Source organism: Myxocyprinus asiaticus, chromosome 15 (genome assembly GCF_019703515.2).
Source record: "Myxocyprinus asiaticus isolate MX2 ecotype Aquarium Trade chromosome 15, UBuf_Myxa_2, whole genome shotgun sequence".
NCBI classification, from domain to species: Eukaryota; Metazoa; Chordata; class Actinopteri; order Cypriniformes; family Catostomidae; genus Myxocyprinus; species Myxocyprinus asiaticus.
The window spans coordinates 26392419-26406860 of record NC_059358.1 but is presented as its reverse complement, the minus strand read 5'-3'; the positions used below and the strand labels follow the sequence as shown (position 1 = coordinate 26406860).

At 45.6% G+C, this 14442-nt stretch overlaps 1 protein-coding gene across 3 annotated transcripts; it reads right to left on the bottom strand.

The window, feature by feature from the left end:
* Positions 1 to 4340: 4340 nt before the first annotated feature.
* On the bottom strand, positions 4341 to 12781 carry LOC127452906 (aquaporin-10-like). 3 transcript variants are annotated; one of them, XR_007899324.1, is made up of 4 exons: positions 8764 to 12781; positions 8367 to 8460; positions 7880 to 8015; positions 6354 to 6489 (listed from the first exon to the last, which is right to left on the bottom strand). XR_007899324.1 is itself a non-coding variant. In XM_051718785.1 (3 exons), the coding sequence occupies exons 2-3, from the start codon at positions 6472 to 6474 to the stop codon at positions 5616 to 5618; spliced, it is 480 nt and encodes a 159-aa protein (XP_051574745.1). In that variant the 5' UTR covers positions 6475 to 6489; positions 7880 to 8340; the 3' UTR covers positions 4341 to 5615. The 3 variants fall into 3 exon arrangements, 1 of the variants encoding a protein (XP_051574745.1); XR_007899325.1 differs by having other exon boundaries at positions 6379 to 6489; positions 6704 to 8015; XM_051718785.1 differs by lacking the exons at positions 8367 to 8460; positions 8764 to 12781 and adding an exon at positions 4341 to 5892 and having other exon boundaries at positions 6272 to 6489; positions 7880 to 8340.
* Positions 12782 to 14442: the final 1661 nt, after the last annotated feature.

The following is a 14442-nucleotide window of genomic DNA, read 5'->3' as shown; positions in this document are numbered from 1 at the left end:
AGAAGCCTTTACTGCGCCAATGCCACAAAAAAGCCCAGTTACAATATGCCCGACAACACCTTGACACGCCTCACAGCTTCTGGCACACAGTAATTTGGAGTGACGAGACCAAAATAGAGCTTTATGGTCAGAACCATAAGCGCTATGTTTGGAGAGGGGTCAACAAGGCCTATAGTGAAAAGAATACCATCCCCACTGTGAAGCATGGTGGTGGCTCACTGATGTTTTGGGGGGGTATGAGCTCTAAAGGCATGGGGAATCTTGTGAAAATTGATGGCAAGATGAATGCAGCATGTTATCAGAAAATACTGGCAGACAATTTACATTCTTTTGCACGAAAGCTGCACATGGGATGCTCCTGGACTTTCCAGCACGACAATGACCCTAAGCACAAGGCCAAGTTGACCCTCCAGTGGTTACAGCAGAAAAAGGTGAAGGTTCTTGAGTGGCCATCACAGTCTCCTGACCTTAATATCATCGAGCCACTCAGATCAGATCTCAAACGTGCGATTCATGCAAGACGACCAAAGACTTTACATGACCTGGAGGTATTTTGCCAAGACAAATGGGCAGCTATACCACCTGCAAAAATGTGGGGCCTCATAGACAACTATTACAAAAGACTGCACGCTGTCATTGATGCTAAAGGGGGCAATACACAGTATTAAGAACTAAGGGTATGCAGATTTTTGAACAGGGTCATTTAATTTTTTTCTTTGTTGCCATGTTTTGTTTTATGATTGTGCCATTCTGTTATAACCTACAGTTGAATATGAATCCCAAAAGAAATGTGTTTTGCCTGCTCGCTCATGTTTTCTTTAAAAATGGTACATATATTACCAATTCTCCAAGGGTATGCAAACTTTTGAGCACAACTGTATACAAACACACATACAGATAAAAATACAGACAAAAAATATAAAAACCCAAAGATGAGAGAAATCAAAGATGCAAAAAGAGCACAGTATATTAGCTGAATACGGAAGGGTACCTCAGATGAGATGCAATATTTCTATCTGGACACACATGTGTGTCAGCCATGATTAGAGTCTGATTTACCATGCATTTGACTGGAGGGTCCACACCAGCAGGTCAAAACCAGTGACCCACAATACAGACAGACAGACAGACAGACAGTCTCTCACTCTCTCTCTCTCTCTCACACACACACACACACACAGTAATACATACAAAGATACTCAAAGACAGACTCAGTAAACAGACTGTGTTGATGCTAAATAACTCCGATCTGAAAGCCATTTTGAATATGAACACAGACAGAGAAATGAACATGTTCACTCTGACAACAGATAGCAGGAGTGTAAAACAGGTCATTTGACTCAGCATCTCTAATTAGCATCTATAGCAGTGTGTACGCACACAAACACATTCTCTCACATATGCTAATGTACGTATAATGCACACACAGTCTGTTACACAAGGCAAACCTGTCTGAATGTTCAAAGAGTGGCTCTTCGAGAAGAAAGGCCACCCTATGTTATTTATTAGTGATCATCTTTTGAGTTTTATGAGTGTGGCCACTGAATGTGTGAATCTGGAATGAAAAAAAAAAAAAAAAAATACAATAATCATCTGCAAGACTCTAGAGAATCTGACGATAACCTGTCAAATAAATTTAGTCGGCAACATTCACACATTAGTCAACTTTATTTGAATTTTGAGATGAAGCAGGATGTTACACTGATAGGGACACCACTGTCAGTGGTGAGACGCTACATTATATGCTTTGACAGTCTTTAAAAGATAAGAAAACATCTAACGTGACGTGACATAGAGACATTTCATTACAAAGATCACAGCGACGTTAATAAACTGATGATGATCAAGCTTATTGACGTGAGCGGATAAACAGGGACCACGGTTACCTTTTTCAGCTCCTCCTGTATGCAATGAGAACTTCCGACATTTCTCTGTTATCTATAAGGACATCTTCTTTCCCTTCGGGTATCCCATCGGGTTTAAGGCAACATGTATGTCTGATGCATGCGTTCCTTCACGATCAAAACAGCCTTGATAGGGGAAAGTGTATCGGACTTGTTAGGCCAGCAGCCGCTCATAGTATGATGAGGGAGGCGGTAGTGAAGGGGCGGTGTTTCCATCTGCATCTGCTTTTACATTTACTGTAAGGCGAAATCAACTGAACTCAAACAGCATGCTCTCGGCACTATTGAATGCTCAAAAAGAGTTGTTCAACATTGCTGACGACTGCACATTTTGTTACTTAGTGTGGCTTGAAAGAATGATGATTTCGTTATTTAATTATATTCAGCAAATAGGTTATTTGTATGAGAAGATTGGTGTAATTCTTTACAATGAAGCATTGAGACGGTAACCTACTATCACCATGTGCTCATTGTTTTGGTTTGTCGTGTGCGCCCTCTGCTGGTCATAGTAATCGATTATTCATTCAAGGTCGGGATACTTAAAGGGATAGTTCACCCAAAAATGAAAATCCTCAACATTTACTCACCCTCAGGTTTGGTTTGGAAGTTGGTAGAGACATATTGCAAGGAGGACATTATTCAAAATGTTGATATTAATAATGCGAGATAGTACAGTGCCTATATGCACAATATTTCCTCATATAACAAGTCTCATTTTATATTCCTCTGCCCCACCATATTAAATACTATCCTGTTTTTTAATAGCACTATTTTGATCACAAAGATGTAATTTTATTTCCTGTATTTTATAGACAAAACATGCTTTTCCTATCTAATCCGATGTTCTTCTCCAATGTGCAAAATAAAACATGTATTGGCTAAATGTATCTAATACGTTGTGTGCAAAACAATATGAAATATTAGTTTAAAATGCAAACATCCTTGCGCTGACATAGACTGACTTATTTTGACGAGCAGCTTGCTCGACTTTCTCACACATGCCTATGTTGTCAAAGAAACACACACATACTAGACGAGTGCCCAGTGCGTGTGCCTAAGATTTTCTGCTACCTGTATCTTTATAAACTGTTATATATCGTGCAACCCCACTGACCAATACTAAATTATTAATTTGGGATGCCCATTAGTTGTCTGTGCAGTTATACTAGCATTTTAAAATCCTGCTCCTCTAAACCACCCCCTTACCTGGCACAGTCGCTCAAATTCAAAGGTGTCTTCCCCAAGATGGCGCGTAAAAGCAGAATCTTCCATTGGGCCGCATACAAAACTGTTTCTCACCCACACGTATTATATTGCTTCTGAAGACATGGATTTAACCACTGGAGCCTTATCGATTACTTCTGTTTCTTTTATGTGATTTTTGGAGCTACAAAGGTCTGATCACCATTCGCTTGCATTGTATGGACCTACAGAGCTGAGATATTCTTCTAAAAATTTTCATTTGTGTTCTGAAGAAGAAAGAAAGTCATACACATCTGGGATGGCATGAGGGTGAGTAAATTATGAGAGAATTTTCATTTTTGGGTGAACTATTGCTTTAAAACTATTAGTTTAAAGGACTGGACCTAAAATACAAATGGAAATCCGCCTGTGTAATCTTCAGAGAATGATTAAAAAAAAAGCCCTTATACAGTAAAAACAAACGTCTGTGATTGGTGCAGCCTGAACATCGCTGAGAAAAGTAACAGGTGTCACGTGACAACGCCTTTTATATGCCGCTTTAGAAGACGTCGGACAATAATTTACAGATAATTTTTTACAATCATTAAAATGAAAATAAAAATATATTATTAAGTTAAAGTATTTTCTAAGTGGCAAAATTTCCCAAATTATGGTCGGGACGTTTTCGATTATGGTCGGGAAGTTGATAGGGACATGTTTAAATGTAGTAAGGACCTCAGAAAAAAACAAAACAAAAGCATTTATAATTATAAGAAGTCATTATGTATACAGTATGATGATTGAGAGTGAAGACTGAATACATAGTTGGTTGTTGTGTTGTGTGGGTCAAAAGTATCTAAAACAAATTCTGTGAGTCACAGGTTTCAGGCCAGTGCACTTTCGATGGACACACCTGGGTTAACTTGAGCTCACAAAGCTTACACAGACATATATCGCTGCTGTGAATGAGATAGCTTTCACTTCAGCAAAATGTAAATCTCTTGCATCTGATCTGAGTTCATGCCTCACTGGTTTGCCCAGACTTACTATAGCTAGTTTTGAAAGAACAGATGCTGTTGGAGTGTGTCTGGTGAGACCAAATAAATTAACTGCTAAACAGCCTTATATTGATCAGTACTTTTATCACCAAAACCTTCATATAACAGAAGATAAGACTTAATTCTGTATTTGCAATCATTGGGTAATTCCTTCTGTCATATGGTTGCAGTTTTTTTTATTTTTTTTATTGCCACTACATTTGAGTAGATCATACATTTAATGCAAGGTGAAATAATTCCCTGAACAGATGATATTCTAATAAAAATAAAAAATAAATCACAGGAAAGTAGATGTTGGCTTTCTCAGGATATATAACAAGTGTTCCTATTCCCAACAGTTCAAAAGGGGCTTCAACCTGATGCACTCTATAAACTCTTTGTTGCATATTTGTTAATATGCACCATGAAACCTCAGCAAATGAACACACACTGATCCCCCTGTAGTCCTGTGATGTAATAGGCTTTTGATGTAAGATATTGCTTCACTTACATGTGAGAGAGCAACCTGCAAATAGATTATAGAGTACAATGTGGTTATATAAAATTTTTGCAAAACAAAGTGGGGTATGATTATTGGTATATTTATTAACAGAGAGAAAAAAATTAATTACACTCATACACTAAACAATATAGTGTATGTGTAGGGTGTATTAGGCTAATATAAGACATTGGGTAATGTAGGACATCTAAGATCTGTTGTGTACATTTCTTACTCCATTACAAGCAACTCTATATTAATATGACCATATTTGAGTGGGCTTTTCAACAGATAAACTCTCATTTGTTGGTCTGAAGTGTTAGGGTGACAATCACAGTAAATTGTGAAAGTCGAAGGTGATTACCTTAATTCGCCCTATAAACAAATGATCCATTGATTAATATTCTATGGCATAAATATCAATGCCACTGACAGAAAACCTGTTGTTTTCTGTAATTTAATTAGTTAATAATATAAATAACACAAACAGTTGTTTAATACAAACAGTAGGCCTAGTTGCAATAGCCTGTAATGAAACATTGTGAATGCTTTAAAAAATAGTCCAGTTTGCTCAGTCAGCCCTTAGAATATTGGGGCGCAAAATATATTTGGCTTGTATTTTTGTACTAAGCCACAAATCTAACTGCCACCAGACTACCACCAGGTCAGATTAAATAAAAAGGAGGTATATTTAAAAATAGCTAATATAGGCTACTGTACATGCTATATACAAATTTGTTAATTCACTCCATTATCAAGCAGTGAAAGCAGTCCCAATTTAATATTCTATTAGGGAAAGGGTTTAAAATGTAATATCTAAATAATAAGTTACATATCAAATCTGCAGCAGTGTGATGAAACATTTTTGTCCATCCTGAGTAAATTTTCCCCAGTTTTTATTTTTGGCCTTTTGCATCATTTATAGATCAGAAAGGAAATGATGGAGGGAAGAAGGGGAATGGGATCAAGAAATGCGGTGAGCAAGATTCAAACTCACGTTGCACATAAGCACCATTGCTCAATGTGCCGCAGCATGTGCGCTAACAGTAAAGTCACTGCCCCAACTGTCCCCACATTTTTAAACTCCTCATTTTTGTCCACATGTTGTTGGTCATTGTGTTCCACAACATTTGTCTGATCTTTATCCTCCTCAGATTCAGCCTCAGCCTCAGGCAGATGCCACTGAATAAAAACCAGATACGCAATGGTCCCCAGCACACCCCCTACCATAGGAGCCACTACTGGAATCCAGAAGAAGTAGTCATAGCATCTGTGTGTGTCACAGAAGAGGAGGGGTATATAAGATTACATTGTTAAGAGAATGTACAGATTAAATAAGTATAAGGCCTATAAATGCCAGAGAGTGGTCATATACATCTACACTTCAGTGAGAAATAGGAGGTGAGAGTTTGTTACATTAATGCCCAGAGCTCGTAAAGAAATAAAATGCCACTAATGAACCGTTAAGCCAATGGGGAAATGTGGCTGAAGTCATTTTGAAAGAACAGTGGAGCAAAGCAAAGTGAAATACCCCGTGATTAGTTTTAATTGGGGACAGATAAGTTGAGCGATAACTGGTGTAAGGACAAGAGATAACAGAACCCTTAATTTGTAGGAAATAGATGTAGTTGGCAGATCTGACAACTTACTTGAAGACTTCAGTCCCCCAGCCTGCAGTAAATGTGAAGAGTAGTGGACCAAGTTCATGGGCAGGGTTTATAGCTGCTCCACAGTTAGCCGACATTGACATGGAAATGCCTAGGATAACAGTTGCTACAATAGGAGGGAGCAACGACTCAGGAGCAGGAGCGTTCCTCTTATCATTCAAAGGTAGAATGCACAGCATCAGCATGGCTGTACCAACCACCTAAACATAAACACAGGCATACAAGAGACAAGAAAACAAACAACTAAGCATGCATATCAGTCCGAATCTGTTGGAAATTCTTTGATGGTTGAAAATCTCTATACACATTGCATCTTTTTATTATATTGTGCAATATTATGTTGCCTAATACTGTAATATATTGCAATACAGTATTGTAAATAAAATTAGATTAGAAAAGATTATGCAGATTTACTATATAGTATTTTTACTGTGCTTGCACTGGCAGAGCTCGTCTTATATTCAGTGGCCTTTTCTCTGACCTGATCCAGGAAGTTAGTCTGCACTGAAACCACATTAGTAGGGTAAGTGTCAAAGATACTGGCCATTTCATTAGGACCAAATACAGTGAGAACTCCCCCACTGAACTCCATGATTGCATCTTGTGGAGAAGAGAGTTAGAGAGCAGACCATAGAGAGAGGCTTGAAATGATTGTTGAGACAGGTCATTTAGTTTGTTTATGGTTTCAAATACTTTCAGCGGATATTAAGTATTTCCAGGGTTGGGGAGTAATGGAATACATGTAATGGGATTATGTATTTAAAACACAAAATATAAGTAACTGTATTCCACTACAGTTACAATTTAAATCATTGGTAATATAATACAGTTACATTCAAAAAAAATTTGATTACTGAAGAGATTACTTTGCATTTTATTGTCATTTGTTTCATTTAATATTTAGTCCTTTCAGATGGAAAACATTTATACATATAAATGATGCGATCCAAAGTGCATTTGAACAGCGGTGAAACATTTTCTTATGATGTGTTACATTCATACGAGCAGACAGAGAAGTAAATTTGAAGTAAGTTTGGAGCACAAAAAATTGAAATAAACCTTATGTAAATTGTCAGCTTTACGCTAAGCTAAAATGCTTTTTCTAGCCATTTTACATGCACGTTACCAGACACGATCATATTTTTTTTATCAAAAGAAAATTCACGTTGGATCATAATTTCTTTTTTTCTAGTAAGCCCTTTGATATTAGGGCAAAAATCATATTCTTGATAATTTTTGTATTGTTTTCCTGTAAAAAATATCAAAAAATCCTTAAAACAAGATTAATTTGATTTATCTTGTTTTAGAAACAACACTGCAGAAGATATTTTGGTTTGTCAGAGAATGTATTTTTAACATGTGTATTTTGTCTTACTGTACTAGCAGAGTTTTTATAGTCAAAACAAGTGAAAAAAAATCTACCAGTGATTAGTAATCCAAAGTATTTAAAATACGTTATTGACCTTGAGTAATCTAACGGAATACTAACGGAAAATTCATTTTACAGCATGTATTCTGTAATCTGTAGTGAAATACATTTCAAAAGTAACCCTCCTAACCATGTGTATCTCTTTCAGTCCCTATTCTTACCACGGTAGATGAGATAGACAATCCCAGAGGCGAGGTAACCTCCCAAAAATTTAGCCAGAGAGTAGGGTAGCAGCTTTTTCCAGGGTAGAGCACCCAACACACAGAAACCCAGACACAGCCGGGTTTAGATGAGCTCCTAACAGTGTATCAGTGATAATATAGGAGAAAATCAGTGTATGAGAATCCTGAAAAGAGTAAGATTACAGAGGATTTGTCCTTAAAGGAATACTGTAGTTCAACCAAAAATGAAAATTCTGTCATCTTCTTTTAACCATGGTGTTGTTCCAAACCTGTATGACTTGCTTTCTTGTTAGCTTCAGTGACCATACACTTTCATTATGCCTACCATCTATTTTTGTGTTCCACAGAGGTGAAAACATCTTACATGTTTGGAAAAACATGAGGGTGAGTAAATAATGACAGATTTTTAATTTTTGGGTGAACTATCCTTTTAACTACCTCAAATTAGTACATAACTATTTTTTACCTGATACTCCCCTGCAGAGGTACATGGCAGACATGACACCTATAGAGAAGGCCATGTTAACAGAAAGAAACATCATGGTTACTGGTGGTGTAACCTCCGTTCCCTGATGGAGGGAACGAGACATTGGTGTCGATGTAGTGACACTAGGGGTCACTCTTGGGAGCCCGAGACACCTCTGGTCTTTGATAAAAGGCCAGTGAAAACTGGCGAGTGGTATTTGCATGCCACTCCCCCGGACATATGGGTATAAAAGGAGCTGGTATGCAACCACTCATTCAGGTTTTATGCTGAGGAGCCGATATAAGGTCCGGCCATTTCAGCGGGTAGTTCAGCGTTGTGGCAGGAGGGACACAACATCTCGTTCCCTCCATCAGGGAACGGAGGTTACACCAGTAACCATGACGTTCCCTATCTGTCACTCACTTGACGTTGGTGTCGATGTAGTGACACTAGGGGTCCCTATACAAAACGCCACAAGGCTGAACTGTGTCACGTGAACTGGCGGTGTGTGGTGGGCAGACTTGCTGTGTGCCTCATAGCCAGCACACCAGGTCGACACGTAACCTCCCCCGACACAGTTATGAGTGTCGAACGGCCCTTTTTTGGGACAAGTTGACTACCCAAAGATAGAGACAGGCTTAACCCAGTCGTGGCCTCTTTTCCCCCTTCTCTTTTTATTATCCAACTGGGCCGCCAGGTCTAGTCGGGGGGTGTCCCTCCGAAGGGGAAGACACCACGGAGACCACACCTCACCCAAAGAGAGGGGGGGATATTTAAGTGGAAGAATACATCACATGGTCTTTCCAACCATGTGGAGAGCCTTCAAGGTAGATCCTGCCCAATGGGGGAGGAGTTACTACAAACATGGAGACTGGGGCAGAGGGGCTCTGCCCAAGGAAGATGCAGTTTGCCAGCAGAGAAATGAACTATCGGAAGATATAGATCGCATGGGGTTAGCCTTACAGGGAACCGCCACATGCGGAGCACCTACCCCAGAACAGGGCTCTTAGTTAGTGCATGTACTGGGCCAGCAGCGAGTCTCTCCAAAAACTCGACTGCCACATGGCTCGGAGGAAGTCAACCAGGGAACAAAGTTTGTGAACACTACTGGGAATTAATGGCACACGTATTCAGCTCAAAGGGAGGTGGAAGGCGCTATGTGCAAGCGATACACCTGGCCAGCTATCCCGGGCTTATCCGCTTGTGTTGCGTGCCACTACCTGGGACGAAACTGGTTCCACCCGGAGGTTGTAGAACCTTGCACAGGTGTCAGGTGTTGCCCAGCCCGCTGCTCTGCAAATGTCTGTTAGAGAGGCACCCCTGGCCAGGGCCCAGGGAGCCATTACACCACTGGTAGAATGGGCTGGTAGCCCTACCGGGGGCGGCATGTCCTAGGCGACATATGCCATAGTTATGGCGTCAATGAGCCAGTGGGCGATCCTCTGCTTGGAGACAGCGCTTCCTTTCCGCTGTGCACCAAAGCAGACAAAGAGCTGCTCAGAGATTCTAAAGCTCTGCGTGCGATCCAAATAGATGCATAAGCGTGCACCGGACACAGCGACGACAGGGCTGGGTCTGCCTCCTCCTGGGGCAGCGCTTGCAGGTTCACCACCTAGTCCCTAAAGGGGTGGTGGGAACCTTGAGCACATAGCCCGGTCAGGGTCTCAGGATCACGTGAGAGTAACCTGGGTCGAACTCCAGGCACGTTTCGCTGACAGAGAACGCTTGCAGGTCACCTACCCTCTTGATGGAAGTGAGCGCAGTCAGGAGGGCAGTCTTCAAGGAGAGTGCCTTAAGCTCAGCTGACTGCAAAGGCTCAAAGGGGGCTCTCTGTAGACCCTGAAGAAATACAGAGGTCCGATGAGGGAACGAGGTGTGGTCTGGAGGGATTCAGCCTCCTGGCGCCTCTTAGGAACATGATGATCAGGTCGTGCTTCCCTAAGGACTTACCGTCGACTGTGTCGTGGTGTGCTGCTATGGCAGCAACGTACACCTTCAAGGTGGAAGGGAACAGCCTCCCTTCCAACCTCTCTTGCAGGAAGGAAAGCACTGATCCGACTGCGCATCTCTGGGGGTCTTCCCGACGGGAAGAACACCACTTAGCGAACAGACGCCACTTAAAGGCATACAGGCGCCTCGTAGAGGGAGCCCTAGCCTGAGTGATCATGTCTACCACTGCAGGTGGGAGACAGCTTAGGTCTTCCGCATCCCATCCAGGGGCCAGACATGGAGATTCCAGAGGTCTGGACGCGGGTGCCAGATGGTGCCCCTTCCCTGAGAAAGGTCCTTCCTCAGGGGAATTCGCCAGGGGGGAGCTGTCGCAAGGAGCGTGAGGTCCGAGCACCACGTCTGGGTGGGCCAGTAGGGTGCTACCAAGATGACCTGCTCCTCGTCCTCCCTGACCATGCACAGGGTCTGTGCAAGCAGGCTCAATGGGGGAAATGCATATTTGAGAATGCCAGGGGGCCAGCTGTGTGCCAGCGCGTCTATGCCGAGGGGGGCCTCGGTCAGGGCGTACCAGAGCGGGCAGTGGGGAGGATTCTTGGGAGGCGAACAGGTGCACCTGTGCCTGTCGAATCGACTCCAAATCAGCTGGACCACCTGAAGGTGGAGTCTCCACTCTCCCCTGAGGGTAACCTGTTGTGAAAGCGCGTCCGCTGTAGTGTTGAGGTTGCCCGGGATGTGAGTGGCTTGCGGCGACTTGAAGTGCTGCTGACTCCAGAGGAGGAGATGGCAGGCGAGTTGTGACATACAACGAGAGCGCAAACCACCTTGGTGGTTGACATATGCTACCGTTGTCGTGTTGTCTGTCTGAACTAGCACGTGCTTGCCCTGGATCAACGGCCGAAACCTCCGCAGGGCGAGCAGAATTGCCAACAACTCGAGGCAGTTGACATGCCAATGCAGTCGCGGACCCGTCCAGAGGCTGGCGACTGCATGCCCATTGCAAACAGCGCCCCAGCCCGTTTTGGAGGCGTCTGTCGTGACCACGACGCGCCTGAGGACCAGTTCTAGAGGAACACCTGCCTGTAGGAACGAGAGGTCAGTCCAAGGGCTGAAAAGATGGTGACAGACCAACGTAATGGCCACGCGGTGTGTCCCATGGCACCATGGCCGTCTCGGGACTCGAGTCTGGAGATAGTGCTGAAGCGGCCTCATATGCATCAACCCGAGCGGGGTGGCCACCGCAGAGGATGCCATATGTCCCAGGAGCCTCTGAAAAAGTTTCAGTTGAAACGCTGTTCCCTGTTTGAACGCCTTCAAACAGGCCAGCACCGACTGGGCGCGCTCGTTCGTAAGGTGCGCCGTCAAGGAGACGGAGTCCAACTCCAAACCGAGAAAAGAGATGATCTGAACCGGGGAGGAGCTTGCTCTTTTCCCAGTTGACCCAAAGCCCTAGTCGGCTGAGGTGTGAGAGCACCAGGTCCCTGTGTGCACACAACACATCTCGAGAGGCAATGGCAGCCTCTGCGACCTTCGTAAAGACCCGAGGAGACAGGGACAGGCCGAAAGGGAGGACTTTGTACTGATACGCCTGACCCTCGAACGCGAACCGCAGGAAGGGTCTGTGTCGAGGAAGGATCGAGGCATGGAAGTACGCATCCTTCAGGTCTGCCGCCGCGAACCAATCCTGATGCCGGACACTTGCCAGAATGCGTTTTTGCGTCAGCATCTTGAACGGGAGTCTGTTTAAAGCCTAGTTCAGAACTCACAGGTCCAAGATTGGCCTCAACCCACTGCCTTTTTTTTGGTACGTTAAAGTAGGGGCAGAAAAACCCCTTCTTCATCTCAGCTGGAGGGACAGGTTCTATCGCGCCCTTCCGGATGAGGGTAGTGATCTCCGCGCAAGGTGGCAGCATTTTCGTCTTTCACCAAGGTGAAGTGGACACCGCTGAACCTGGGCGGATGCCCGGCGAAGTGAATCGCACAGCCGAGTCGGACGGCCTGGACCAGCCCTCGCGACAGATTGGAAAGTGCAAGCCATGCGTCCAAGTTCTGTGCAAGGGGGACCAAAGGGACAACGTCATCGGACGTACCAGCAGGTGGGGCCTCGCGGCAGGGCTCGAGGTGCCACACCACGTCGTGGCCATGCTGAGTCTAAGGACATCGAAGCACTTACCTGGCTCCTTGTGACCACCCCCGGAACAGCCTGGGACGGGGAGGAAGAGGCCTGTCCTCATGACCCATGGAGACTGTCACATCGGGGGCGGATTTGTGCCACAGCTGGGCGGGAGACCGCTGCTGGAGCGCCAAACCTGCCAAATAGAGTGGTAGACGGTGGTCGTGATGACGGCCATACACACCGAATACGTGACCCAGGGAACAAGGAAACCGCTCTTGCTGAGCTCGAGTACTGCAGCCACTTGGGCATGCAGTGCAATTAAATGCAAAAGGTAACAAAAAGATGGAGATCTGCTTACCAGCTCCAGAGCAGCGGGTTTCGTTGTCCCTGGGTCACCCATCTCAAGGGCGCTTTGAAGAATTTCATGGGTTCTGGGCGACCGCGAGACGGGTGGCGTCTGCTTCCTGCGGTGGGCTCCACGCCGGGGCCGGGCTGAAGGGGCGGGCTGCAGTGGAGCCGGTGCAGTCACCGCAGGGGGACACCCTTGGCGATGAGTAGACGGGGTACGGGATCTTGAGCCGCGCCGGGGCAGGATATGCCGGCTAGCATCCATCTACTGCTCTACCATCGAAAACTGCTGGGCAAAGTCCTCGACGGTGTCGCCGAATAGGCCCGCCTGGGAAATGGGGACAGCAAGGAATTGTGTCTTGTCGGCCTCACCCATCCCGACCAGGTTGAGCCAAAGGTGGCGCTCCTGGACCACTAGTGTGGCCATCGTCCGCCCGAGAGACCGCGCCATGACCTCCGTCGCTCGTAGAGTGAGGTCGGTCGCCGAGTGCAGTTCCTGCATCAATCCCGGGGCGGAACTACCCTCATGCAGTTCCTTTAGCGCCTTGGCGGACTTGCAGGAGAGCCATGGTGTGCAGGGCGGAGGCGGCTTGTCCAGCGGCACCATAGGACTTGGCCGTCAGAGACGACGTAAACCTACAGGCCTTGGACAGGGGCTTTGGGCACCCGCGCCAGGTGGCGATGCTCTGCGGGCATAGGTGCACCGTGAGCGCCTTTATCCACCGGGGGATTGCCGAATAGCCCTTGGCCACCCCACCATCGAGGGTAGTGAGGGCGGGGAAGCTGAAAAGATCAGGACCGGGCAGTAAAAAGTGCCTCCCGCGACCTTGTCAGCTCTTCATGCACTTCCGGGAAGAAAGGAACGGGGGCAGGGCGTGGCTTTGAGTGGCGCCGTGGGCCCAGGAACCAATCGCTGAGCCGCAAGGGTTCAGGGAAGAGCAGTGAGATCCACTCTAACCGACGCTCGCGGCTGCCCGGGAAGGCATGTTGTCATCTCCGCGTCAGCCTGTGACTGGGCAATCGACCCCGAAGGGAGGAGCCCAGCTGAGGCTTCCGACTGGACTAGCCCGCTCTCCGATGCTGCGCTCGAGAGCTCATCACTTTCGCGGACTCCGAATAAGAGGTCGACCTCGCTGTGAGACGAGCCGGCGGACTCACCCGGAAGCCTGATCGGGGCAGACGAGCATGCTGGGGAATGGGAGGTCCGCGGGGGGATATCCGGCGGAGGCGGTCCCATTGGGGTCCCCAAATCGCCCCCAGTGCTAGCCACGCTGGCCTCATACCCGTGGATAAAAGGACCGAGGCGGGAGCCTCTGGGGTGGCTTGCTTTCTTACGATGGCGAGCCGCGACATATTCTTGCAATGAGAACATGACCATCCGCGAACGCTGTCTCCGCGTGAGCAGTGCCCAGACACGAAAGACAGTGATCGTGACCGTTAGAAGGCAAGAGATAACGAGCGCAACCAGGAATAACACACAATCGGAAAAGCATCTTTAAAAAGATGTTCCGTGTGTGCGCTCTTTTAAAGAAATATATACTCTTTTAGAGGGGAAAAATGCTCTTTCTGAAAATATACTCTCTAGTTTTTCAGCCGAAGCACCCAGGGGCGTTCTCTGCAGTGCACCAGTGCAGAGGAGGGAAAAGCCGCTGAAATGCGCTGTCA